The sequence below is a fragment of the Chaetodon trifascialis genome, chromosome 17 (genome assembly GCF_039877785.1).
Source record: "Chaetodon trifascialis isolate fChaTrf1 chromosome 17, fChaTrf1.hap1, whole genome shotgun sequence".
In the NCBI taxonomy this organism is placed as follows: domain Eukaryota; kingdom Metazoa; phylum Chordata; class Actinopteri; order Chaetodontiformes; family Chaetodontidae; genus Chaetodon; species Chaetodon trifascialis.
The window spans coordinates 11,738,832-11,764,674 of NC_092072.1; the positions used below are offsets into that span (position 1 = coordinate 11,738,832).

Genomic DNA, 25,843 nt, shown 5'->3' on the forward strand with positions numbered 1-25,843 from the left:
TTTTGTTTGTTTGTTTGTTTTTTGTTTTGTGCTTCCACCGTCTGTTGTCTGTCTGCACCTTGTGATGGCTGCTTTCTTTGCGCTGCTGAAATGCTGAATATAACGCTGGAAAGTTCATACCGACTGTGTCTTGTATGTCTTGTCTTGTATAGATGGGTTTGGGGGTAAAGTTCTCTTGAGGCAGAGTCCCTGGATGATTGACAGAGTGTAAGGCTGCACTGTAATCTGTAAGATAGGTAATAACACTGTATTCCTCATATAAAAGTTGATCACTTAAAGGCACCATTTATCAATTCAACACACCCACCAGTTTGTGGTGGGTTGATATTACCTGATGCATAGACTCACTGTGGTGTCTTTGGAAACTATGGTCTGAAACATTGTGTAAATGAGTCACCTACTGTTTTTCTCCATGCTGAATCAGCAAATTTCAACTGTTCCCTTTTCTTTGTGGATACTGGAAAGTCTCCTTGCTGCAGGCTGCACGCTCCAGTCCTCCTCCTCCTCCTCCTGCTGTAATATGGCCTGGATTTGGGAAGCTTGTTCAGTGCAGGTCAAGTGTCCCCATGTAGGTCGTCCCTAAACCATTATTTGCAGGTGGTGCCAGATTTAGCAGATTGTTCTTATACTTTTTGCCAAAAGATGAATGATAATTTGATTCATTCCAAAATTTATTAATCGTATAACATGTAGAAAACAACCTTGGGCTCAATCCTTTTTTCTGTTCACTCTCTTTTGCTTTGTATGTCTTTTATTTACTTTTCACTCCTCTTTTTGACTTTCAGCCTCCCTCTCTGTCACTCACTTGTACTCAAACACACCAGAGTGTGTGCACTCTATAGGGGGTGTCCTTTGTACTGAAACGTGTCTATCGGACAGAACACACCTTGTTTCATGGGTTCCTGATAGTAGCACACATTTTGAGTGTATGCGTGTACACTCCTGCTCCTATGGGTGTGCCTCCTATTTGAATGTCTGCCTGAGTGGCCATGCACTAGTAAGCTGTTACACACTCGCGCTGCAGGAGCCATGCTCCTGACCTCTCTCTTTACCTGCTTACTTGTTTCCAATTCATGCAAATGTGCAACTCTCAGTGTGACAGAGACATGAAATGAGAGCTGAGTGTTTGCACGACAAGCAGACTGTGACAGTGTGGAGTACAAAAGATGGAGAACAATGTGTGAGTGAAATTATATTCCATGAAAGAAGTGCAAGTGTCATGAAAGTTACACAACTGTCTGCTGACAAGAAGAAGTTCTGATAAACACAAGCAGGTATACAGACGCTGAACTACAGGGTGCGGCTGCTCCAAGGAATGTGCTCAAGGCATCTTACCACACCCAAGTTGCCTCCCTCCCTCCCTCCCTCCCTCTCTCTCTCTCTCTCTCTCTCTCTCTCTCTGCACTCCTCCCACTCTGAGTCACCTGGCAGCCAGTGAACAGGTGTACAGGTCCAGGCAAGAATCCGGGCAGCAGCTAAATCCTGGCCTGCATCTCAGCACGCCTGGCAAAGGACTCTGCTATTATCCAGGACTGTTTGAATTCAAACAAGCTTTATTGACATGGCTGTTAGAGGTCATTGTTTACAATGCAGCTATTGCAGAGCACAAACTGCAGAGAGTTTCAAGTTATTATTGAGGTGTTGGGCCGCTACAAGCCGCTGAAAAAACTTCAGCACTAATAGGCACATATCCTGCAAGCTTTTGCATTTCCTCAGGAGAGATGAACCCCATGAATCCAAATTAGATTTTATCATTTAGTGCTTTGATGTTGGTCAAAATGGCCCAAAATCTCCTGTAGATGTTCGGTTGGGTGACTGCATAGAGCCATAGCCTACTGCATGATTCAGTTCAGTTCAGTTTTAATTTGTCCCCTGTCTCACATGTATCACATTGTATATAGATAGATAGATTTCCTCTTCCACTTTAATGTGCTTGCTGCATGTCGACGGCTAATGCGGCTGTTTTCACTGAGGAGTTAATCATCATTTACTTGGATCAACAGGAATTTTGCTTCAGCACAGTTGAGAGCTGAGCAAAGAGGTTTTCTTGTCTTGTCTCTCTATCTTTCTCTGGGCAGAGCCTGCATGCATCTCTGAGGCCCTGTGAGCTTTCCCAGCATGCCTTTCTCACGCTGTAATGTCACACCTGAGTATAAGGTGACTCTCTGGAGCCCGGGGCTGTGAGGTCATTTTGACACCACTGTGCCGCGAGGAAAGGTGCACACATGCAAGTACTGTACAGTATATGGGCTGGCAGTGTGTACAAGGATTCACAACGCCAGTGAGACGACACCACGTTCCCATTGCCACTCACCATATAATGACATTTCACCTTTAGTGTCTTCAGTCTGCATCATGTGCAGGCCCTTTGCTTTGACACAGAACAAGATCCTGCAAAAATAATTCTGCTAACTATCTGTTAACAGGCAAGAAAGTGAAACAATACTGCTAGAATGTATATATATACATATGTTTGTGTGTGTGTGTGTGTAACTAAGAGACCAGATTCCATAATTGCCATTGTGACATTACAACAGGCACCACCTAAATAATCACTGACAAGTACTCCTAAATGAGATTTGTCTTATGAGCCAGACGTGTGTGTGGTCAAGTCTCTGCGGTGTTTATGTGTGTGTGTGTGTGTGTGTGTGTGTGTGTGTTCCTGCTTTGACCAGAGCTCGAGACCTGGTCAGGAGACTCTGACAAGCATTAGTCCAAGGTGGAGCATCATCGTGAACTTTAAACACCTCAGGTAGAAGGAAAGTCCCCACGGTGTGCGCAAGGTTTTAGTTTATACTAAGTATGTAAATAAGCGTGTGTGTGTGTGTGTAGGAGAGAGAGAGAGAACTGACTGCATACCTGTGACAGGTGTTGTCATTTTGATGCTATAATTACCACTGCTATGAAATGATGATGATTGTTAGCATGGCCTTTCAAACCAGCTCGACACCATCGTGCTCTCAGACAGGCATGAATTATATCTCCTTTACTACTGAAACAGCAACAAATATTTCATGACCCGCAAGAGCAAACATGCTGATTCCTAGTGAAATATCTGAATCAAAAATCAAAAATTCAGAATAGGTTTAGCTCTGAAGGGTTGTCACTCAATACAAAGCTTTGTTTCAGGCTTCACCAGGCAGGCCTGCTGTGCTCGAGCTCCTCAGGGAGCACTCTTGGCTCTCACAGAAAGTTCAGATGATATAATGTGTTTGAAGTTGAAACCACACTTTTTTTTTATTTTCCAGTGAAGCTCTGTAACAGATTAAGGTATGAAAAGCACTTCAGAGGTACAGCATTTTTACACTCTTTCCAAGGAGACAGGTGACTCCAAATAATGTTTACAGCAATAACTCTTGTCCTACATTTCCGGTAATGTCATGTGGGCTGCAAGAACAACCTGTAGATCCAGAGGTGGACAGGACTGATGGATATCAGTCCCCAAACAGAGCGGCTAACAAAACAGTTAAAACTCAGCTGGGCAGGGCGCCTGTTTCAAATAGTCTTCATGAAGGATTCATATTTTATTTTATTTTTTTATGTAAATGATCTATCACTTAAATACTTCCGGGGAACAGAAACACACAGTGCACATATGTGAAACTGGTGAAACTTGAATTTAATTGTTGTTTGATTTTTTCAGCTGAGTAACTAGTTGAGCAACAGGTCCTTTATTCATCCTTTTTTCTGACATGGCAAAATTGGTCCTCTGGGCTATAGGGAATGAATTAAAGATCACATTTTGACTTCTTTGTGTGTGTGTGTGTGTGTGTGTGTGTGTGTGTGTGGCTGATCACTGGCATTACTTCACCGATGGCAAGAAGAAGGGACAAAAGACAAGACAAAAAACCCACAACAATTATGCTGAGAATTTAATCTGTGGAGCTCATCAGGTCACCGCGATGACCTTGATTGATGGCAGTGACTCTCAAGTTACTCATATATTAAAAGTAGGTTTACTTATTGTTATACCGACACAAAGCTGATCCAGTTAGCCTTTCTGAGAAATGTGTACTGGCTCATGGGAAATCCCAGGACACCAAGTCTTGAAATACTTGTTGCATGCACCAAAAGTTGCCACCAAATGCATTGCAGATATGTCCACAATCAACCAGCTGTCTTATACTGCCCCCTGCTGTACTGAACTGAAGTGTGTCAGCTGAGAGCTGCATCACACAGGCAAACGTTGCTGGGAATGAAACAAAAACTACATAAACACAACAGATCGACGTAAATGAAGACCTATATCTCATTATGAGGAAAATAGGACATGTTGCTTTGGGAAAATGACACTAAAAACATAGAAAAACAAAGTAGCTGAAAAATATAATGAGCTCTTTGAGGACTTAAATACTTAATTTATCCACTGATTGTTAGATTAGAGTCTACTATACAGATAAAGTTTATCATTAGAGGGAATCAAGCTTTATGTTTCGTTGACCACCATTATTTACTGACATATTCAGTTATGTTTTGACTTTCTGGTTTCACACATGATGCCTGTTTATGAACTAACACCTAACTTGGTAATTATCTGTGATCAGTGTGATCAGATAAAATACCCTCACGTGTTGAAGCTTCCTAAGGCTGCTGATGTTGATGTTGCTCCGGGCCTGCATCATCAAACCAGTGCGCCCTAAACGCATCGCATGGAAAATGAAAGTATGATGTTAAGTTTCGTTTTCCAGATTATCAACTGCTGACGGACCAAACAAATAGGGACTCTCTGCAGGGCGACACTCAGAAATCAAACGTCGCTTCGCCTCATCTACCAGGAAGAAAAGACTAGATATTAGATCAGCAAACAACATGAGCAGATCTACAGGTAACACAAAAAAAATACTTTTCCTATAATTTGTTGTTTTATTTGGTCCTATGCTGTATTTGTTTAGGTCAATATGACGTTATTTGTTGCAGCATCAGCATTTGCAGTGTTTGTGAGGTGTAAAATCTTATTGAGAAAGACGGAAGAAGGGTGTGACTGATTTCTAAAAGGCAGACCTGACAAAAGTGGGGGTATATGTATACGTAAATGATTTATTTATTCATTTATTTTTCCATTTCTGAGATTATTTGCCTTTCCTGCTCACTGCTGACAGTTTGGTCAATTATTTCATGAAGAGCAGTGTGGACTTCAAATAAAGTTTTATTTTTATTTTTATTTTTATTTATTTATTTATTTTTGCTCGTCACTCATGCAGACTGGGCTCCTTCCTTGTGGATGGACACCTTTGATGAACTGCTGTACGATGGTAATGAGCTGGACTATGGAGACCAGTGGAGTCTCAACTTTAACTACAGCCAGACAGACACTGTCACCAAGGAGGAGAAGAAGAGAGGCTGGAAGGTCTACTGCCACTGTGCATATGGAAAGTATGTATTGTTCTATATTGTCAAAGTATAAGGATATATCACTTTAAAATGTACACAGTGATAGGAAAAAAACTTGTTGTTTGTCATAGTAGCTGGTTGGATACACAGGTTGTCTTGTTATGTACTCTCGGATTCCTCCTTGTTGCAAATTCATGCCAGATCACATGATGAAATCATTTTATGACAGGGAGCAGGTCACATGCATTGTTAAAACAGTGCCGTTCTGTGGAGACATCTGGTACTGCACCCTGGGTAAAGCGGGTTAGCCATCCCGCTTTGAGGCTACTCAGAAGATTCGTATGAAGTATTCAGATATTGAGTACAAGTAGCAATACTGCAACTAAAATACACTGTTACTATTAAAAGTCCTGCATTGAAAATCTTACTGCAGTAAAAGTACACAAATATTTGCATCATCAAATATATGTAAAAGTATTGATGCAGCCTATTTCAGAATCATGTATTTTCTATTAATAGATTATATTACTAATGCTTTAATGTGTATGTTGCTTTAATGTTGCAGCTGCTGAATGAGTTTTATTTTAATTCATATACTGTATATACTGTTGGTAGTTTAACCTATACTGCATCAGAATTTATTGGTTAATTTGTAATTGGTATTAATAATCTAAATCTGTAAAGTGACTGGCAACGAATGTCAAATAAATGTAGTGAGGGAAAAAGTACAATATTTGCCACCAAAGTGTGTTGAAGTAGAAGTATAAAGTATCAATTAAAGTACCTCGGAGTTATACTTCAATTGAAATGTTAGTTAAACAATTGAGGAACCTCTGACTCCTGTTTGTTGTCTTCTCATTTCTCCCACAGTTTCCAGTGTGAATCCTGCCACAAGACGTGGCCTTCAGCTCGGGTGGTGGTGTTGTTCCGCTACCGGCTGCGGGGTGACCGGGGGACAGTGATCATGCGGCCTTTTGGACAGGCCTGCCGCCGATGTCAAGAGGATGAGTTTGATCTCCCTGGTTTTTCCAAGAAGGAGGTGGAGGAAGCCTTGCTCAGGCTGTTCAGCAAGATCCGCAAGAACTGCTATGGAGACGAGGACGATGATGATGATGGTGGCTCGTCAACATGCTCCACCAAGGTGTGGACCAAACCACATGAGTCTTCCCTGTGTGAGGCCTGCATTATGGGAATTTGCTGTCAGGATGAGTAGAAGTGTGTGTGTGTGTGTGTGTGGGTATGTGTGTGTGTGCGTGTGTGTGAGTGTGGGAGTGTGTGGATGTGTATTACTCACATTGTGGGGACTCACTTTCCTTATGGGGACATAATACAATACCCACCAATGTAAATCATAAACTTTTTCGATGATTACTTGGGTTAAGATCAGGGTAAGGGCTCTGTGTGTGTGTGTGTGTGTGTGTGTGTGTGTGTGTGTGTGTGTGTGTGTGTGTGTGTGTGTGTGTGTGTGTGCGTATGCGTGTGCGTGTACTTGTACAGCCATATTGTGCCTAACTCTAAGGATTGGAGTTAGACATTTAGCCGTAATGATCAAGGTTACCCTAAGTAAGGAACAAGGGAATGTCAATCAGTGTCTTCTCAAGGACAGAAGTGTGTGTGTGCGTGTGTGCGTGTGTGTGTATGATAGAGAGAGAGAAAGAGAGAGAGAGAGAGAGACTGACAAGTAGTGCACTGGTTGCTTGAGAGGTTCCTTGGCAGTTTGGACATACCCTTTTTTCCAAGTATTGCTGATTGAAGTTGGTTAGTTTTGTCATTGTATTGGTTAATTATGCGTTATGAAGATGATATCCTGTCAGGACCAATAAAAAGATTGCTATAGTAAGTAAGTCAGTTTGTATCTCTTTTTGTATTTTTGTTGCTACTAATAAAGTTTGACCACTAATTTGTTTTTTGAGCATGATTATTTCATGGAGTGTGGAGGACAAGCGGTGGGATGTAATTAAGTACATTTACTCAACTACTTTACTTGCAGTTCACACTGCTACACACTACAAACAAACACACTACATTATTGGATTGCTGTAGTGGCTCACTACTTTTGTGGTTACCATTTATGTGGTAGTGGTAGGCAGCTTCATGAAGTCGTCACCTGGACTATAGCAAGAAGACTGCAGGAATCAGGCAGTCACGGTTGAATTGCTGCAACGAAACCACTGAAGGAGACCAGCAAAAAGAAGAGAATTGTTTGGCCCAAGAAACACAAGTAAAATCTGTACTTTGGGCTGCTGGGTCAAAATGTGAGATTTTTGGTTCAACTTTGAACTTTCAAATAATAAAAATAAAGAAAAACATTGAATGAAAAGGTGCATCCAAACTTTTGACTCCTCCTGTATATAGTTTCCAATTATTCAGTTAATGTTCATATGTCTAAATATTAAAACTCACCTGTTAAAGCTGCTATTCAAAGGTTACCTGTTAGAAAGGTTATCTGCAAAAAAGAGTAAACCAAACAAAACCACCCAGAGAAACCGGACAACCGACCAATCAGGTGAGAGCCTAAGAGCCCTCCGCGTGACAGTTGGTGCCGAGCATGCGCAGTTCGCTTTTCTCTTTGGCAGCCACAACAACATACTGAAGCGATCCAGTCAGTCTCGCCCCTCCGCTCTCAGCAGCATCATCGTCGTCCCCGCCGGGTCCGGTGTCAGAGAGGATGGTTCAGCCGAAAAGCAGCCGAGGATGCGAATGACAGTGATAAGATAATGGCCCTCGATTTACGACGGTTTCCGAATGTGCGCCAAGTGACCAAGTGAAACGACCGTGTAAGTAAAACGGCGGAGAATTGATGTTGTCCTGCTCGAGGGGAGGTAGTTACGGCTAACATAACGTTAACGCGCTAACGTAAACCTGGAAGAGGCGGTTTGCTAGCTTCGGTAGCGGCACGGAGGTGGGCTGCTTTGGGTGTTAACGTTTTCCCGGGCAGCCGTGGGAAAACGTTAACACCCCAGGTAACACGTTTTGTCGGCAGCATTTCGGGCAACCTACACCTACCGCTCGCTTTCCAGCTGGGTTAGTAATTCACACAGACTGTCAGCGTGTTGAACAAAGGAGCTTTAACCGAGGGGCCGCATGGACAGAAACAGAGGCAGAAGTCGGCTGCTGTTTGTTTTGTGCTCCATTTCATGCTGACACACTTCTTCAGGGGTAACCACACGAGGTCTGACCTGAATATTTAGCTGATACACGGTGACCCAGCTAATTTTGGTAAATGCCGGAGTGCTGGTGAAGTAACTTGCGCTGCATCTCATTATGCAGCTCTTGCCAGACTTTGGATCCCTCATGTAAGTTTTATATCTCTTCTGACAACCTGACTGTCAGTTTACACAGCAGCCATACTCGGGCTGAGGTGTTATGACTTGACAGCAAGTTTGATTACTGTGATGGCACCACGGTGGGCGTCTTTTTCTTTTAGAGACGTGAAACAGTGAGAGTAGCAGGGTACATTTGACTTTTCATGTGCTGACAGGTGGGGGCTGAATTGCTGTGTTTTTGTTTGGATTTAGTCCCTGATCAATCTCAGCTGTAGCTGATCACAACAGGACTGTCAAAGTCTGAGATACGTACCAGTATGATATGGATATCTTGACAGTCAGCCCCCATGTCAGGACTTGCGACTAATGGCTGGTTTGCATTAAATCTGAAAGATTAGTTCTGCCAGCAGAGAGTTAATCAGCAACTTTTGTTTGGTAATCATTTGTAACCATTAAATGCATTGATCGAGCGTAACTCTGAAGTTCAGTCCTCTCAAAAGTTTAGATTTGCTGCTCTTCTCTGTTTCAAGTCATTGAACTGAATATCTTTGGGGTTTTTGGGATGCTGGTCAGGCAGAGCAAGACTTTTTAAGACATTGTCTTCGGCTTTAGGAACATTTTGATGGCCGTTTCCACCATTTTCTGACATTTCATTGACCAAGCCATTTAGAGCTGCAATGATCAATCAACTAGTTGTTAACTATTGAACTGATCATCAACTATTTTGTGGGAAAAAAAAAAAAGTCAAAATATGTCTGATTCCAGCTTCTTAAATGTGTACATTTTCTGGTTTTGTTACTCCTCTATAACAGTAAACTGAATATGTTTGGGCTGTTGACAGAACAAGACATTTGGGGATGTTATCATGGGTGACACAGATTTCACAATTTTCTGGCATTTTATAGACCAAACAACTAATCTAGAAAATAATTGAGAGACTAATTGACAATGAAAATAATCATTTGTTGCAGTCCTGGAGAAATTAAGCAGTTATTTGAGAAAATAATTGTTACATTTTGTTGAATGACAATGAAAGTAATGAAATCAAAGTAATGTGTATTTGCAGCACTAATCTGACTAAATCTATTTTATTGATTAATCAATTATCATGTGGTCAATAAAATGCCATAAAATACTGCCCAAGACAAATTTCCTGAAGCCTTCAAATGTCTTGTTCAACCAGCAGTCCAAAACTGAAAGTTTGCTTTTAAGTTAATCAGATCTTCACAAATGAGATGTTGGCAAAAGAGATTTATGTGTGTTTTTGCAGATTAGTTGCAGATTGATTTTTCTGTTGACCAATTTATTGACTGACTATTTTAGGTCTAACCCCGTGTGTAGACAGTATATATGAAAAGCACCAAGACGTCCAAAATAATCACCATAAATTGCAACATTGCTTGTAAAACCTTGTGATGTTTCGCTTTGACTAAATGTGTGTATTGCTGGCTGGGTTTTCAACAAAGCAACAGTGCCATGACTTGATTTCCTGTCAGCAGGAATCACCAGACAAGATTCATGTGTTGAGGATTCTTGAGCTCATGAGTCATTAAGTCTCGATTATCACATTGCCTAAAATGGGGAATGCCATATGTGTTAGAGGCTTGTTCTGTGTTGGCCTGTGGTGCCTTTGTCGCTTAAAGTTGTTCATTTTCTACCATAATTTGTGAAGATACCTTTTGTTCCTGGTTGGATTTCAGACTAGCAGGACAAGTGTCAAGTCAACAAGGAGTGAAGCACTTCCCTCAGGCTCACTCCACCCGACCACTGAATGACGTGTAGGCTCAAAGAGCTTTCGTAATACTACATAATTGCGCTGTCGCTGCCAAGCGCAAATAGCAGGACTCGCGATCGCTGGAATTCCAAAGTTCCTCCATGTCCCGACTTCCTGTCCTTATTTAGTATGAGAGACAGAGAGAGACTGGCAGAGATACACAGAGGAGTGAAGTGAACTGGAAGTAAACCAGTGTGCACAAAACAGAGAGCCAAGCAGACAGACTGACCTATTAACTATAGTAACTCCCCCCACCACCACCACCACCACCACTGCCCCTCCAGATACACTCACTCACACACACACACACACACACACACACACACACACACACACACACACACACACACACACACACACACACACACACACACACACACACACACACACACGCGCACACACACACGCCCAGCCTTCTGAATGCATCACAGGAGCAGAACTTACAAGACGTTGGCTATTATGCGCCAGTGGTAGCAGCTTCTGTTCGGCCTGTATGTCTCCGTCTGTCAGTGTGTGTTTTCCCTGACTGTGTCCCTGTCTGTCACTGCATAGAAATGGGAGGCAGAAGAGGGGAGGCAGCCAGCCACGTTATTCAAATGTTCCAGAGCCCGGCCAGCCAGCGGCCAACTGTAGCCGGGCTAAAAGAGGCTCTTTGTGAGGGCCAGACAGATGGCCATAGAATGAAGACTGTAATGATACCCTCAACGGCCCAACACACAGACACATGCACTCACATATCGACTCCACTCATTACAGGATGCAATGGTGTGTGTTTTTGTGTGCTAAAGATGGGATAAACTCGGCCTGCGTTTGTGTGTTTGTATGAGAGAGAGAGAGAGAGAGAGAGAGAGAGAGAGAGAGAGAGAGAGAGAGAGAGAGAGAGAGAGAGAGAGAGAGAGAGAGATGGGGAAGGAAATGAAGTAGAAACACATTGATAAAAATAGTGAATATGTACAAAATGTGACAAGAAGGAGTGTGGGTTTGTTTTTCATCTCTGTTCCTTTTCACCGTGCTGTTATTACTTTTGTTTTGCATGTTTTTTTGTGATATTAAAAATGCTTGTCTTACCAGTAAAGTACATTTTAAAGTGACAGGAAGGTAATGATAGCTTGTGACTCTGCTGGTGGTTTAAAAGCTGTTGCAGGTGGAGTAGCTAAGCTGCAGTCGCCATAGCTGTGATCTTTGTGAATCTTTGGTTTAGTGCCTGAGAGGTGAAGTAAAACTGGTTTTGACCCAGTGTGTTAGCCCTGCATGATTTAGCGCACACTCTCAGCCTCACATATCACCAGTGGCAGACAAGCATGTAAACAGCCTAAAACATGCATATTTCATCACAAATGCAAGCTAACTGGACTCGCAGTGGCCAGCTGTATTGACCGTGCCTTTCATCAACTGCCTTAACAAATCAATGGCTTGGATATCACTAACCTTCCCCTCTCATCTGCCCTCTTTATAATTATCTATTTGTCTTTCTAGCTTCTTTCTTCTGTCCCTCTGTTTCCTCCTCTATTTCCGGTAAGATAACGTCCTCGTGGCAGCACGTCAGCTGATCGATGGATGAACTGATTGATTGAGCTGTTCTCACTGCCTCCCCCTTTCCATCTCACTACTTCACTCTCCAATTTGTGTCTTGGTATTTTTCCTCTCCTTTTTCCTACACCCCCCTCCCATGTATTCTAATTCTTTCCTCTTCTCATGGCCCGCTTTCCACCATCCTTTTCTCCTAATCACTCTCTCTCTCTCTCTCTCTCTCTCTCTCTCTCTCTCTCTCTCTCTCTCTCTCTCTCTCTCTCTCTCTCTCTTTTACTTGCAGGGTAGGAAAACACTGAACCATGTTGCTCTAAGTTGTGACCTGTGGTGAACGGGGGGAGGAGGAAGAGGAGGAGGAGGAGGGAGGTACAGGCAGGTAGAAAGGCAGATAGGCATCTGCTGCAGCTCCCTTTCAGCGGCCCTTCGCAAGCTTGAAGCCATGGGTAACACAGCCACCAAGTTCCGCAAGGCCCTGGTGGGTGGCGATGAGGCCCTGGCCTGGCAGCTGTATGAGGGCAACCCTCAGTTCAGGGACGGCCTGGACCCGAATGCATCGTACGGAGAGCAGTACCAGCACAACACGCCGCTGCACTACGTCTGCCGTCACGCCATGACTCGCCTGCTCAGGTAAAATAAATGTGTTTTCTTTTTTTTTGTCTGGATTTGGTTGAGAACGGCAGAAGCATTGATCAAATTTGACGGCCATTTTTGAGGCTGTGGCTTGTAATGTTGTTGAGCAGTTATCCAGCGCAGTTACAAAGGCAGTTATGTAAGTGAGTCATATTAATATTGAATAACAATCAGCAGTATGTCAGCTTTCATTGATTTCTGAGAGAAAGCATTTTCATAATTGTGTTTTTAAAGCAAGTAAGAAGACTGATTAAACAGAAGTCTGAAGAGGCCAGTTGCATATTAAAATGATATTAGTGGGTAAAAAGTCTCAAAACATATGCCAGACACAGGAAGTTTGTTTCAGCTATGAGAAACACCAACACTGATTTAACAAAACTGCAAACCACAGCCTCGAGAAGGACCAGTTACGAGAATGAGAAACTGTGAGAGTCTGACATGAAAGGGGCACCAGTTTTACTCATGAAGTTCATTGTGCTCGTCATGAGGAGCACACGTGTGTGGCAAACATGGGACATTGAAAGACCCGAGCCATTTAGGAGGCTGAGAGGAGCCAGTGAAAGAAACACTAGTTGCATTGGAACTTCTCACTTTAGGGACTTGAATTTACTCAGTGGTTGTTTCCTTTCATGCGTACTTGCTTGAAACAGGTGTACACACACCAGCGTACCCTCCCTTAGGAGAAACAATAAAGGGGAGTCACAGAGGCTAACACAACCTAAAAGAAAGGGGTCAAAGTAAAAAACATTCAGAGAGCAAGACACCAGTGTGTCTTTTTACCCCCTGCAGGGATAATGAGGCTGCTGGCCATGACCGAGACAGCTGATCCAGTGACTCAATAGCCGTCCTCACCTCGCACTCTTCCTCTCTCTTACCCTTTCTTTCCATGATTATTGGGGGTGGGCTGTTCAGAGGAAGCTGTTTGAAAAGGCCAGTCGATTATCTGTGCATCTGCATGCGTGCACACGTGTGTGCGTGTGTGTGTGTGTTTTAAGGGGGAAACTGTGACTCCACAACTGCTTAATGTGTCCGAGTCTGTGAATATAACGCTGTGAATCATGGTGTGCTATTTGTGTCCTTTCCTACTAACCTATAATGGGCCAGAGAGGCGTGCTGAACGCAGCGCTCTGCTCCTGATAAGTATCAGAGGAAATGCTTCTTTGTTCCAGCAGCTCGATTGGACAGAGGCAGGCAGATAGACGGCCAAGAAATCTCAGACAAAATAGAGAGTCATAGAGGACAAGCGTGGGCTGATAGATGCAGAGTATGTTTTGTAGATTATTTTTAACATGTTTCTGCTCCTTGTTTATTTGCTGTCCTCTAGTTGTCTCTGTGGGTCAGATTGGCCGGTATTCCCATGAGATGTGCAAACTGGGAAGTCTCAAGTAGACCTATTACTGTAAAAATGGGTGTAGTTCAGGAAGTGTAACCCTTCCTCCACAACAACTGAGAACACTGAGTCTTAGAAATATACAAATAACAACGTTGACTCGGTTGCTCATTGTGAACAATTGATTTCCTGTTGTTTGAAGAAGGCCAAGACATACAGCGACTTCCCAAAAACTTCCCTTTTATCTTCGTGTGTGTCCTCAAGCTGCAGGACATGTTTGGTTCATTTTTGGTCACGCACTGCAAACTAATTCATAATTTCAGTGTGAATTGTTCTGTTTTAACTCTCCCCTGAGGTCTCCTGCTCTCGTCAAATTACTATACGGTCTGAACAGCTTTGGTGCTCGACAAGTGCAGCAAAACGTGACACCCTCCAGCCTGCTGTTTCTAGTAGACTGATATTAGGGCCATCCATCTTGAACATGGGGCTTTGTGCGTGTTTGTATATGTGTACGTGGGGGGGTGTTGGGCTGTAGTTGAGAGGGGAATAATTAGTAATTACTGCTGTGTGGGTGAATTGGCAGTGCGCTGTCATTAGGCTGCAGGGGCTTGTCGTTGACAGGATAGGAAGGTCAAAAGTGGAAGAGCTGGACAGCAGTGGAAGAATGGGCTGAAAGGCTGCACAATAAGGAAACATTCAAACACTAATTCAATAGTGACTCCTGCTGCCACTGCTGCTCCAAATCTGTCCTCCAAAGCAGAGAGGGAGAGGTACTGCAGCATTTTTTTGTATGCATTCAACCAGTGGAACTCCAATGACATCCTATTATTTCCTTCTCTTTTGTTGAATTTGCATTAGTGAGAAGGTCTTTTCAAATGCACCACTATTCACGTTGTACCAGTGATAGAGAAACAGGTTTTTTTCTACAGTTTAACAGGCAGTTGCCATAGTTGAATGTAAAGGAGGATGTGAAATGGAAGAACGACAATGAAAAGGGGCATCACAGAGGAGGAGAGAGGAGCAAGTACGTGATAGAAAGGAAAGATGAAAGTTCAAAGAAGTTCATTAAAATGATGGAAACGCAGAAAGAAACCGGGAGAGGAAAAAAACAGACCAGGTGGAGCCAAATGAAAGAGTGCTAAGCTAATCAGTAAATGGAGGATTTGACAGACAGAGAGCAGAGAAATACTATTTACTAAACAGAACTGCAACCACAGCCTGGCTCCCTGCGCAACTGGCACATCCATCATCATCTGCGTATGTGCGTGTGCACCCGCCAGCCAGCATGTCCATTATCTCAGAGATGTTAAACAGAAATAGTCAATATACTGCCATCTTTCTTCTCTCTTTGCTGTTCTTCTTACCCACCAACACCCATCTCACAGTCCATCTCACTACTGTACATTATCCTTTAGTCCTCTCCACCCATCCTTCCATCTTCCCCTCCCTCCACATCTGTCTCTTTAAGTATGCTTCACTTCTCTCCTCCACCTTCCCTATCACCGTCTGATTTAAGCCTTCTTCCTGTTTATGTCCACTCTTGCTTCTCTTTCCACCCCACTTCTGAACACTTCTGAACTCCTTTTGTCCTTAAGCTTTCTTCAGTTTTATTTAATCCCATCTTTGTTGCCTGCATCATATATGTAGGTCCTTCCTGTTCAGTAAAGAGGGGAACCCCAACAAGCGTAATGTGCACAACGAGACGTGCCTCCATGTGCTGTGCCAAGGCCCACAGATCCTGCTGCTGTCAGAGGGAGCACTGTCGCCACGACTGGCCCGACCCCAGAGGGACGAGCAGCGTCGAGCAGACTGCCTGCAGGTACGAGCAGGCAAAGTAGAATTTAGTGGCAGTGTGAAAAATTGCATCGTATGAAGTTACTGCTTTCAACAAAGTTGATGTATGAATGATGTTGTGTGTGTATTTGTGGGTTCCCTCACTCTCAGATGATCCTGAGCTGGACTGGGGCCAGGCTGGAGGGAGGCCAGTACGAGAAGGCCAATGTCAACGCCACCGACAATCACCACAGCACCTGTCTGCACTATGCTGCCGCTGCAGGCATGAAGAGCTGCGTGGAGGTGAGAGAAAGCGTGTGGGCCACCAATTACACATTAGGATGAGCATTGTTTTCTGTGTGGCAGATCTGTCTGTGCTCTGTGTGATTGGATCTGGCAAAGATTTTGGAGCCAGTAAAATCTGTCTGACAGTATTATGCCAGTCCTTGCATCCAGGAGCATCTGCTTTGTGTTTCATTACTGCCAGATCCAAGTAGTGCTTCCTTCTTTGTTTTTTCAAGATTTTACAGCTTTTGAATTAGCAAGAAAAACCACATCTGGACTTGAAAGAAAATTGAGCTCAATTCCGATATGGGCAGCCTGGGGAAAAATAACCCAGATATTATCCTTGAAGATAAAAAGTTTTGAACATGTTTCTCTTCACCACTGCTTTCCCTGTCTTCTTTCCACTTTTATTCACCTCTTTCATAAACCGTGTTTGCTCGCTCTAACTTTGTGCCTTTCCTCTCCTTCTTTTATATATTCCCTGCCTTCTTCTTCTTGTTTTCTACCATCACGTCTTGGTTGTTACTTTCCCTCTTCTCCCTTTCCTCCTGTTTTCTCTTTGTCTGCTCCACTTGCTCTCGCCTCTCGCTTCCTTTGTTCTCTTTTGTTGCAAGTCCCTTCAATTTCTTCTTCCCCTCCATTATCCACTTCTCTCCTTTTCCTCCCCATTCCTTTTGTTCTCTCCTTTCTTCCTCCCCGTCCCTCCCTCTAGCTGCTAATCCAAAGCGAGGCGGACCTTTTTGTGGAGGATGAGGACAAGTTGACGCCATGTGACCATGCCGAGCGGCATCACCACACCGAGCTGGCCCTCAGCCTGGAGTCACAGATGGTTTTCTCCTCCTCCTCAGCTCAGCAGTCAAACACAGACGCACATGGTGAAACGAACCTGCTGCAATACAAGGAGGTGAGACCACAGTTATGAGATCTGGGAGTTTCCTGCTGGCTCATTTTAAAACAAATGTGTTATTTTTATGCTTTTTCAGGTCGCAGATCTTAGTAAGTTAGTGTAGTGCAACTTTGATACATTCACTTCACAGTAAAAGTGGTGGGAAACATTAAGGCCTGTGTTTTCCTGTTAATGTGATTTTTATGATTCATTTTGGTATGGTTCAACTGGACTGACTGTGTTTGATGGTTATTTGATGTCACCTCGTTACGCAGATTCTCACATCTTTACTCTCTTTACATCAAGGACTTAATCATGCCATCGTTGACATTTTGTGGTCGTGTTAGTATCAATGTTCTCCTCTCATAATGTCAAATAAATTAAAAACTGTGTCTGGTGCTTACAAATTAATGTGGACAAAAGTAATTTAAAAAAGGTAACTTTAATCACTAATAGTCTGTGATATTGATATAGTCCTGAAAAAATATTGTGTGTCACACATCAGCTTGTGTTTACACAGGGAAAACAACTGCCTTTTCCTAAACACACACACAGACACAGAGGAAAAATCATGTGAAGGTAAAAAGGTAAATGTGCTTCCTCAAAGACAAACAGACTGATTCATGGAGTGTTTTTTAACATCCAGGGTTAGGCCTGATGACGAGGTTTCAGTGCTGTGCACAGTAAAACAAAAGGGAGATCAGTGGTGCAATCAGTGTTTTCAAGATGTTTTAGATTAATCCCACTGATTCAGCCTCGTCCAACATGGGATTTACTTTTGCTGAGTTCAGCCCAGACATGTCAAACAATACATTAACCTGAGTAGCTGCTAGTCTAAGCTTTTTTGTGTTCTCAGTGCATCTTAGTGCTTAGTGGACAAACAAAGCAGATTAAATTTCTGCACAGAAACGTCTCCACAGTGCCTGTTAGAGAACTCTTTCCACTCACCTTCAAATGTCACCAATTAGTCACCAAAATATCTTCTTTCTCTCACAAAGTTCTCTCTTCATAGGTCACAGCTTACGCTGGATTTTACAATTCTAGTAATACAAGTACACACATGCACATGCACGCACTCGCCTCATGTTTCTCAGGGTCCCAGTTACACAGAGGGCACCAGCACAGTCTTCTAGCAGCAGCTGCTGCCAGCTGATAGCGGTTTGATCTTCCTTCCTGCAGCCAAATCTATGTTAATACATAATCTCTCTGTCCCACCACCACCACCCCCAACCGTGCTGCCCCACATCCCTGTCCTTTGAATTTTTTCTCACACTTTCTCACTTCTTTAAACGTATCTCAATCTTTTTTTTTTGTTGTTGTTGTTGTTAAAAAACATTCTCCTTGCTCTCTTTGTCTTGAGAATTCTTGCCGTCACCTCCTGTTTCTCCCCATTGCTTCCTCTATTCTCTCTTTCATTCCTTCCTCCTTTTCCTTTATTTGTCCCTGTATCTCACTAACATTTCTCCCATTCTGTTTCTTCCAGCCTTATGAAGGACTGAAGCTTCAGGACTTGCGCAGGCTGAAGGACATGTTGATCGTAGAGACGGCAGACATGCTGCAAGCCCCCCTCTTCACTGCTGAGGCCCTGCTCCGAGCACATGGTGTGTGTTTGTCTGCTGGAGAAAGTTGACATTCATGAGGCCTTCACAAACCCTCACAGAACTGTCATTGCGATCGCAAAATTCACAGAAAATTACCCCTCTAAACTTGTGTGTGTAACCTCTCTCAGACTGGGACAGAGAAAAGCTTCTGGAAGCCTGGATGTCAGACGCTGAGGGCTGCTGCCAGCGCTCAGGTGTGGCCATGCCCACCCCACCGCCCAGCGGCTACAACGCCTGGGACACCCTGCCCTCACCTCGCACCCCCAGGACCCCGCGCTCACCCCTCACACTCACCCTCACCTCCCCAACCGACAGCTGCCTCACACCTGGAGAAGAGGGCCTGTCTACAGTGAGATGGCTTTTTCTTTTAAGTAACTCTTGAAGAATCAGCAAATCTGTTTTCTGTTTTAAACCTACGTCTGTGAATGGAATTATTTAGCTGATTAGTGAAGGATTATTTGGTAGTTTGAGGTGTCAAGAAGACTGAAAAGATATTTCCCTTGGGGCCTGTATGTAGTGAATACCATGTATTCATGGATGGCATGAATGAATGGACTGTGTATAAAAAAGAGTTTGTTCTAGTTGGATATTTGACACACTGCCAAGAGTTTCATCTGTTGGATTATAGCAGGTTAATGTCCAATCTTACCAGAACAAAAGAGGTCACGGTCTGTCTTCCAAGCAATGATTCTTCTTCTGGCTCTTTGTAGTTGCACATAAGCATCAGCCTCTTGTCTGTCTGTTGAGTTTTAACTTGTAGGCTATCACAGCGTTCTGACCTTGTAAAGTGTAAAATGCTTGAAGCAACCTCAAAAAGGGACTAAGTTCAAGTAAACGTCCTATTCTTCACACGACAACACAGCAACAACCTCAAGTTAATGGAGTTTAATAATTCATAATTAAATGTGACACGTCATGTGATGTGTTTGTCTCTCTGCAGTGTGGAATCTGTCTCTGCAGTATCTCAGTGTTTGAGGATCCAGTGGACATGTCCTGTGGACACGAGTTCTGCAGAGCATGCTGGGAAGGGTAGGGACCTGTGTTTTTTGTGTGTACATGCTTCATGCTTTGGTGTGTTTGAACATTCATGTATCAGTTGTCCTGTATGGGTACTTGTGTGTTTCTCAGGTTCCTCAATGTTAAAATTCAAGAGGGTGACGCACACAATATCTTCTGCCCGGCCTATGAGTGCTACCAGTTGGTGCCGGTACACGTGATCGAGAGTGTGGTTTCCAGAGAGATGGACCAGAGATATCTACAGTTTGACATCAAGGTAAAAAAAAAAAAAAAAAAGACAAAAAAAACTTCATACTCATACAGATATTGGTGTTAGTGTCCTCAAAGTGTAACACACGTAAAAAATGCTTTTTTACATACCTTGTATGTTTTCTTGCTTCCTGTTTGTATAAAATTTTGTTTGTTTCTTCCTGTTTTTTCTGGCGTTTCCCAATCACTTCTGCATTTGTGTTCTGTTTTCCTTCTCTACCACTATCATTTATCTGTGTTCTCACCCACTCTCTCTCCCCCCTCCTCCCTCCCTGATGCAGGCGTTTGTGGAAAACAATCCTGCCATCCGCTGGTGTCCTGCAGCACGGTGTGAGCGAGCAGTGCGGCTCACCCGACCAGGCCCCGGGGACAGTGACCCACAGAGTTTCCCCCTGCTGCCCTCCCCGGCTGTAGACTGTGGCAAGGGTCACCTCTTCTGCTGGTACACTTCATGATTCATCGGCTGTTTGCACACAAACAATTATGCACCTCTCACAAAAAACACTAAACGTGTTTCATTGACATTGTTGCTGACGTGTCATTTAGCAAACCCAGTGTCACATTTGTCTCAGGCACAAATCTCCCTTGTTCAAGTATAAGCCAATGTAGCATTTAAACCACATTCTTTCTGCCTCCACAGCTGGAAGAAGAGGCCACTGTGCTGAACAACATTGTTGTTCACTCAGGGCTTGACAGTATTAACCAATGTTGTTGAAAACTCATTTTTCTTTATTACTGCACACAAAATTGACCTAAAAAGTTTTTTTTTCCATCAGAGGCATATACAGCAAGTCTGTGCCTTTTCCATACTCTTCTCTTTCTGCTTCTCTTTCTAGGAATGAGTAACAAGTTTTGTTGTTTTAGTCTCATTGTGTGTTACTGCACCTAATTCTCTGTTTATCACCGTCCCTGTCTGCAGGGAGTGCCTTGGCGAGGCCCATGAGCCATGTGACTGTCAGATGTGGAGAAACTGGCTCCAGAAAGTCACAGAGATGAAGCCTGAGGAGTGTACGTCTGTTTCTGTTTGTTTTCCCAGTTTTTTCAGTGTTACCAGGGATCATTTTAGCTGTACCTCAGTAAGCCAGTTGACAGCAGCTGTCAGGACGGCCTACCAGGATGTGTCTAATGTATTTTTATAAGGTAGAGGCAGGTGTTCAGGTCATTGATATTTGCCAAATGTGGATGCCGCAGGGTGCACCTGCAGGGCGGCTGTGGGACAACTGAGATGTTGCTTATGTGTGTGTGTCTGTTTGTTTGTGTGTGTGTGCTTTCCACAGTGGCGGGTGTGAGTGAGGCCTATGAGGATGCTGCTAACTGCCTGTGGCTGTTGACCAACTCCAAACCGTGTGCCAACTGCAAGTCACCCATTCAGAAGAATGAGGGCTGCAACCATATGCAGTGTGCCAAGGTATACGCATTAATCTCTCAACCGTGTGTCATCATTTATACAGATAGAGTTCTTGTCACTGACTATTATGAATTCTGTATTTTTATTTCATTATTTACTGTATAAACTCTGCTCTGTCTCTACCTCTGCAGTGTAAGTATGATTTCTGTTGGATCTGTCTGGAGGAGTGGAAGAAGCACAGCTCATCAACAGGAGGCTACTATCGCTGTACTCGCTATGAGGTCATCCAGCAGCTAGAGGAGCAGTCCAAGGAGATGACTGTAGAGGTATAAACACACAGACACAACACAGAGTACACAGTCTGTTACCACACACAAGCTCTCAGTGATATAAACATGCACATAAATTATATTCACACAAAGCCATGTGAATGAAATCGAGTTGCATTTTGTTACAGGCGGAAAAGAAGCACAAAAGTTTTCAGGAGCTGGATCGTTTCATGCACTATTATACTCGCTTCAAGAACCATGAACACAGCTATAAGGTAATACACCCCGGACACATGCGCGCGCATTTGAAGCAGTGCAAAGCCGGCCTGAATTTCTGCAGCGCTTCTTCTTACATGCATCACGATCTGATGATCACGCCCTGATGATTCTCTGTTCTCCCGTTAGTTGGAGCAGAAATTGCTGAAAACAGCTAAAGAGAAGATGGAGCAGCTGAGCAGAGCCTTCATTTGTCGTAAGTCTCTGTCACACTGAGCCCCGCCTTTTGTTGGGAAGATCTGCATCAGAATGGATTTTGAGTTAGCTGCTTGTCAGCTGCTTCAGTACGACCTGTTTGGAGCGTTTTGTTTTGTTAGCGCCTAGCCTTACTGCCACAGGAAAGGCAGAGACTTTAATCGACTGTACTAGTGTCTTATAATTCTTAACTAAAGAAGAGATTGAAATTGTTATTAAAATAAAATAAAACAAAAATACACTTTGTCTTTGCTCAGCTAACGTTGTCTCATGTGGTCCAGGTGAAGGCACTCCTCCAGACACGCGTTTCATTGAGGACGGTGTGTGTGAGCTGCTGAAGACGCGACGTGTCCTGAAGTGCTCTTATCCATACGGCTTCTTCCTGCAGCAAGGAAGCACCCAGAAAGAGATATTTGAGCTCATGCAGGTAATATATATCTGTGACATTTATCTATCCTCTGCAAGAACAAGACGAACAACTTTAAAACCCTTCCAGTGATCCCAAAAGATTGCTGTGCTCTTTAAAACTGGTTCAAACAAACAAAGTACTGTTCGTAAATTCCTGTCGTAATTTGACTGTTAGGTTTTGTATTTCTAGAATAACAAACTGGTATTTTGGCCTGATGGTGATGGCTGATGACAGAAGAAAGGGTCAACAAAATCCAGAAATATTCACACAGATATATATAGTTTTTGATGTCTTAACATCCCTACATCCCTAATTCGCAATATTGTGGAGGAAACGGTGAGTTTCTCATTGTGTGTTTCTCAGATATCATCAGGGATTGTGGGATAATGCTTCTTTTAGTCCTACAAAATGTTGAGATTGTAGTAATTGATATGAAGTACAGTGAAGCAAAGAGGAAGTATTGGAACCACCAGAGATCCATTTCGTCTATTTTTCAGACACTTGAATAGGCTTAAAATGTGATGAAGTGCCCTGTGAGATGAAGAGTACTAAGAAAATACTCAGCTCAAGTCTTATCTATAGTAGCAGGAGTTACATATGAGTTACAAAACCCTTTTTAAGTTGGAGCTTAAGCCTCTGAGCTGATGGAAGTTAACATGTTGTCTTTTGTTTCTTCCCAGACGGACCTGGAGATGGTGGTGGAGGATCTGGCCCAGAAGGTCAATCGGCCGTACCTGAGGACGCCCTGCCACAAGATAATCAGCGCGGCACGTCTGGTGCAGCAGAAGAGACAAGAATTCCTGGCGTCAGTGGCTCGTGGCGTCGCTCCCAACGATTCTCCTGAACCACCACGCAGGAAGTAAGGACAAACACTCGCGGTGCCTGGCTTGGTCTGCACAGCAACTGAATGTTATGTTGAAGTGACGTTATCTGCTTCATGTGTGTCGTTGTTATCAAACGTTCTTGTGTTTGCTTTTGTTTCAGTTACCCCGGAGGATCGTGGGACTGGGAGTACCTTGGCTTTGCCTCCCCTGAGGTAAACAGAAACTCCTCCTGCACCACTGAAACACTACCTTTTTTTCTTTAGCTAACTTTGTCGTCCATGCCCAGCTAATGCTTTTCCCTAAACCTGCGCTTGGTGACCTAATGCATGACTGCGGCTGCAGCTGACTGAGTTTGCTTGTGTGTATTAAGATGGGGAGTCGTCACTCTGTACTGGGAGCAGGAGAACGAGAGAGGCAGTCACAGGTAACGCACCACAGTTCCTAGCGGTTTCGTGCATATGCATGAGCTAAATTCTGTTTTCTGTGCTGAAGATTGTGAACCTACTTGAGACAAAATCGACTTACAACACAGCTTTTAGAGTTGGCTGTGTAATAACCCAGCTTGAATCGCTCTTTGCAGGATTATGCTGACATCCAGTACCGTCGCAGACACAGACCACGGCGCAGAGGAGACATGCTGAGTCTGCACAGCCTTAGAAGCAGCAGCAACACGCCAGAGACCAGCAGGAGGAGTGACAACTCAGGTCTGCAAAACGTTGTAATGTACTGTATGTAAAGACCTTTATTTCAGTGAAACATTATCCAAAAGGCAAAAAGGTGTACGCAGTGTGGGCCAGTTTGGACATGAACTCAATTTTGTACCATTTTCACTTGAACGCAATGATTTATTTATTTATAGAAATGTATTGGCCCTAAACTCTGGATCTGAATCCAGCTCCATTCTTTGCCTCCATCAATAAATTTTGACTTGTCACTACACCAGACAACCAGTAAATGAGATTTTAAGTTATTGCTCCATAAATCCGGCCTGGTCGAAGCTCACGGATGTATTGGTCACAGAGATCAATTTACAATCGAGCCGTACAAAGCAGTCCTTGTCTTAATGCGACACTTTGTGTTCCAGAAGCTCCAGAGAGAGGTGATGGCCGCAGAGGAGCGCTGGGCTCGCTGGATGAAGATGACCCAAACATCCTGCTGGCCATCCAGCTGTCCCTTCAGGAGTCCCGCAGAGAGCGGGGCCTGGAGGGAGGCCTGGAGAGAGGGGTGGAGGGGAGAGTGGAGATGGAACGTGGACTGGACAGAGGACAGGAGAGGAGACTGGGTCCCGCAGGAGACCTGGGTGATGTCGCTTTGCACTCTCTTAACACAGACGGCCCACCAGGAGCCAGAGGCTCCTCCTTCCCCAATTCTCTCCTGGATCCTCCTCGTCCCCCTAACAGGACAGACTCCACTTCCCAGCCTCCCACGTCTAGCTCCCTCCCCCTCCCTCCCCCGCCTCCCTCCCTCAGTGCAGAGCTGCTGGAGCTGGGAGACAGCCTTATGAAACTAGGGAGCATAACCACTCCTTATGACCTGGACACACACACACAGGAGCAGCTCTGCTCCCGCCACCCATACAACCACAGTACACTCACCGCCTCCTACGCCACTGAACCTGCTTACAGCGACTGCAGCCATAGACAAGACCAGAATGCACTGACCGCCGCTCCATATATGCTTGACCACATCACCATCACAGATTCTCGCTATGACGGCAAAGAGCAGAGTTACTGCCACTCGAGTGGTTATTCAGCTGAGGCTGAACACACTGCCTCCTGCACACTTGAACGCACCCAAAACCCGGCCCATCCGAGTTCGTATAACCGGGAACACGCAGCCACGTATGACAGCACCCCGAAACCAGACAGTTCTTACAGCCCCTGCCCAGAACACAGTAGCTCTTACACTCAGGAGCGTCCTGCCGCCTACGCTCTTGAACGGCCACACAAATCAGACCCCCAGCCCCCTGCCCAGTTGTGCCTCCCGTCTCCAGAGCTCGAGCCGGAGCTGCTGCTTTCACCGGTGATCCCCCCGGGGGGCCCTTTCACCCCCAGCGACCCTCAGAGTCTGGAGCCCCTGGACCCCACAGCCAGTGCCCAGCTGCTGGACAACATAATGGCCTGGTTTAACAACAACATCAACCCCCAGAACAACCCCCAGAGCCTGGCCCTCATCCCCTCCCCACCCACCACAGAAACCGACTCCTCCCCTGACACACACACTGAGACTGAGTCCGAGAGCCAGACCTCCAGAGATGTGACCCCTGCTCCGATCTGGCAGCCCCTGGAGGGCGAGCTAGAAGCGTGCAGAGGGTCGGCGAGCCCTCGTCTAGGTACTGCGGGCGCGGAGGGCCCGAAGACGTCGAGGCCCAGCACTCTGGCCCTGGAAAACCTAGAGGCTGGCGAGGAGGGTGTGGACGCAGGGTGTGTGGCTGACCTGTCGCTGGACGAAGCGCGCACACACCCGTGCTCACACCCCCAACGTGGAAACAGTCCTGCACACACTGCCTCGGCCACAGAGAGGGACTTAGACCTCATCCTTCAGTTAGAGGGGGACCAGTCACCTGAGGAGTGGGAGGAGCAAGTGCACCTGGTGTGACTGAACGACGTGGAGAGAGAGTGAGAGAGAGAAGGCTGAGCCAAGTACAGGAAGAGAGAGGAGAGAGATGGAAGTGAAAGAGGAAAGAAAATCAAACATGAGGAAACGAGAGAGAAGCACTGATGGAGAAATAAAGGATAGAACAGTGATGCCTCAGTGAGAGATGAAGGTCTTTGGGAGTTGAGTGTTTACTGTGTGTATTATACTGTATCTAGAGAGGACATAAAACCCTGCGGACTTTGTCCAGTAAAG

The 25,843-nt window shown here is 44.5% G+C and overlaps 3 protein-coding genes across 4 annotated transcripts in view; 2 read left to right on the forward strand and 1 right to left on the reverse strand.

Moving 5' to 3' along the window:
* Nucleotides 1–19,987, reverse strand: part of uqcrb (ubiquinol-cytochrome c reductase binding protein) — a 140,375-nt gene extending 120,388 nt beyond the window's left edge. Inside the window, exon 1 of the mRNA XM_070984155.1 lies at nucleotides 19,980–19,987. The gene's annotated coding sequence lies outside the window, so the exon portion shown is untranslated. The remainder of the gene's footprint in view (nucleotides 1–19,979) is intronic.
* On the forward strand, nucleotides 4,710–6,972 carry LOC139346214 (receptor-transporting protein 3-like). Its single transcript, XM_070985176.1, has 4 exons — nucleotides 4,710–4,825; nucleotides 5,202–5,373; nucleotides 6,202–6,740; nucleotides 6,896–6,972. Exons 1-3 carry the CDS (start codon nucleotides 4,810–4,812, stop codon nucleotides 6,542–6,544), a joined length of 531 nt encoding a protein of 176 aa, XP_070841277.1. The 5' UTR covers nucleotides 4,710–4,809; the 3' UTR covers nucleotides 6,545–6,740; nucleotides 6,896–6,972.
* On the forward strand, nucleotides 7,933–25,688 carry LOC139345519 (ankyrin repeat and IBR domain-containing protein 1-like). 2 transcript variants are annotated; one of them, XM_070984150.1, is made up of 21 exons: nucleotides 7,933–8,108; nucleotides 12,185–12,528; nucleotides 15,509–15,680; nucleotides 15,806–15,937; nucleotides 16,632–16,823; nucleotides 18,289–18,406; nucleotides 18,535–18,755; nucleotides 19,347–19,435; nucleotides 19,535–19,679; nucleotides 19,954–20,114; nucleotides 20,592–20,680; nucleotides 20,950–21,080; nucleotides 21,212–21,346; nucleotides 21,478–21,564; nucleotides 21,695–21,761; nucleotides 22,042–22,187; nucleotides 22,850–23,028; nucleotides 23,154–23,205; nucleotides 23,364–23,417; nucleotides 23,574–23,697; nucleotides 24,078–25,688. In XM_070984150.1, exons 2-21 carry the CDS (start codon nucleotides 12,341–12,343, stop codon nucleotides 25,589–25,591), a joined length of 3,996 nt encoding a protein of 1,331 aa, XP_070840251.1. In that variant the 5' UTR covers nucleotides 7,933–8,108; nucleotides 12,185–12,340; the 3' UTR covers nucleotides 25,592–25,688. The 2 variants fall into 2 exon arrangements, with proteins under 2 accessions (XP_070840251.1, XP_070840252.1); XM_070984151.1 differs by lacking the exons at nucleotides 7,933–8,108; nucleotides 23,364–23,417 and having other exon boundaries at nucleotides 12,259–12,528.
* Nucleotides 25,689–25,843: the final 155 nt, after the last annotated feature.

Excerpts from the sequence above, each read along its gene's own strand:
- LOC139346214 (XM_070985176.1), top strand. Across the intron at positions 5,374-6,201 it reads TGCCACTGTGCATATGGAAA|TTTCCAGTGTGAATCCTGCC; the intron begins GTATGTATTGTT and ends TTTCTCCCACAG.
- LOC139345519 (XM_070984150.1), top strand. The coding sequence starts at position 12,341 with ATGGGTAACACAGCCACCAAGTTCCGCAAGGCCCTGGTGGGTGGCGAT. Across the intron at positions 18,407-18,534 it reads GGCCCTGCTCCGAGCACATG|ACTGGGACAGAGAAAAGCTT; the intron begins GTGTGTGTTTGT and ends AACCTCTCTCAG. Across the intron at positions 20,681-20,949 it reads AGAGATGAAGCCTGAGGAGT|TGGCGGGTGTGAGTGAGGCC; the intron begins GTACGTCTGTTT and ends TGCTTTCCACAG.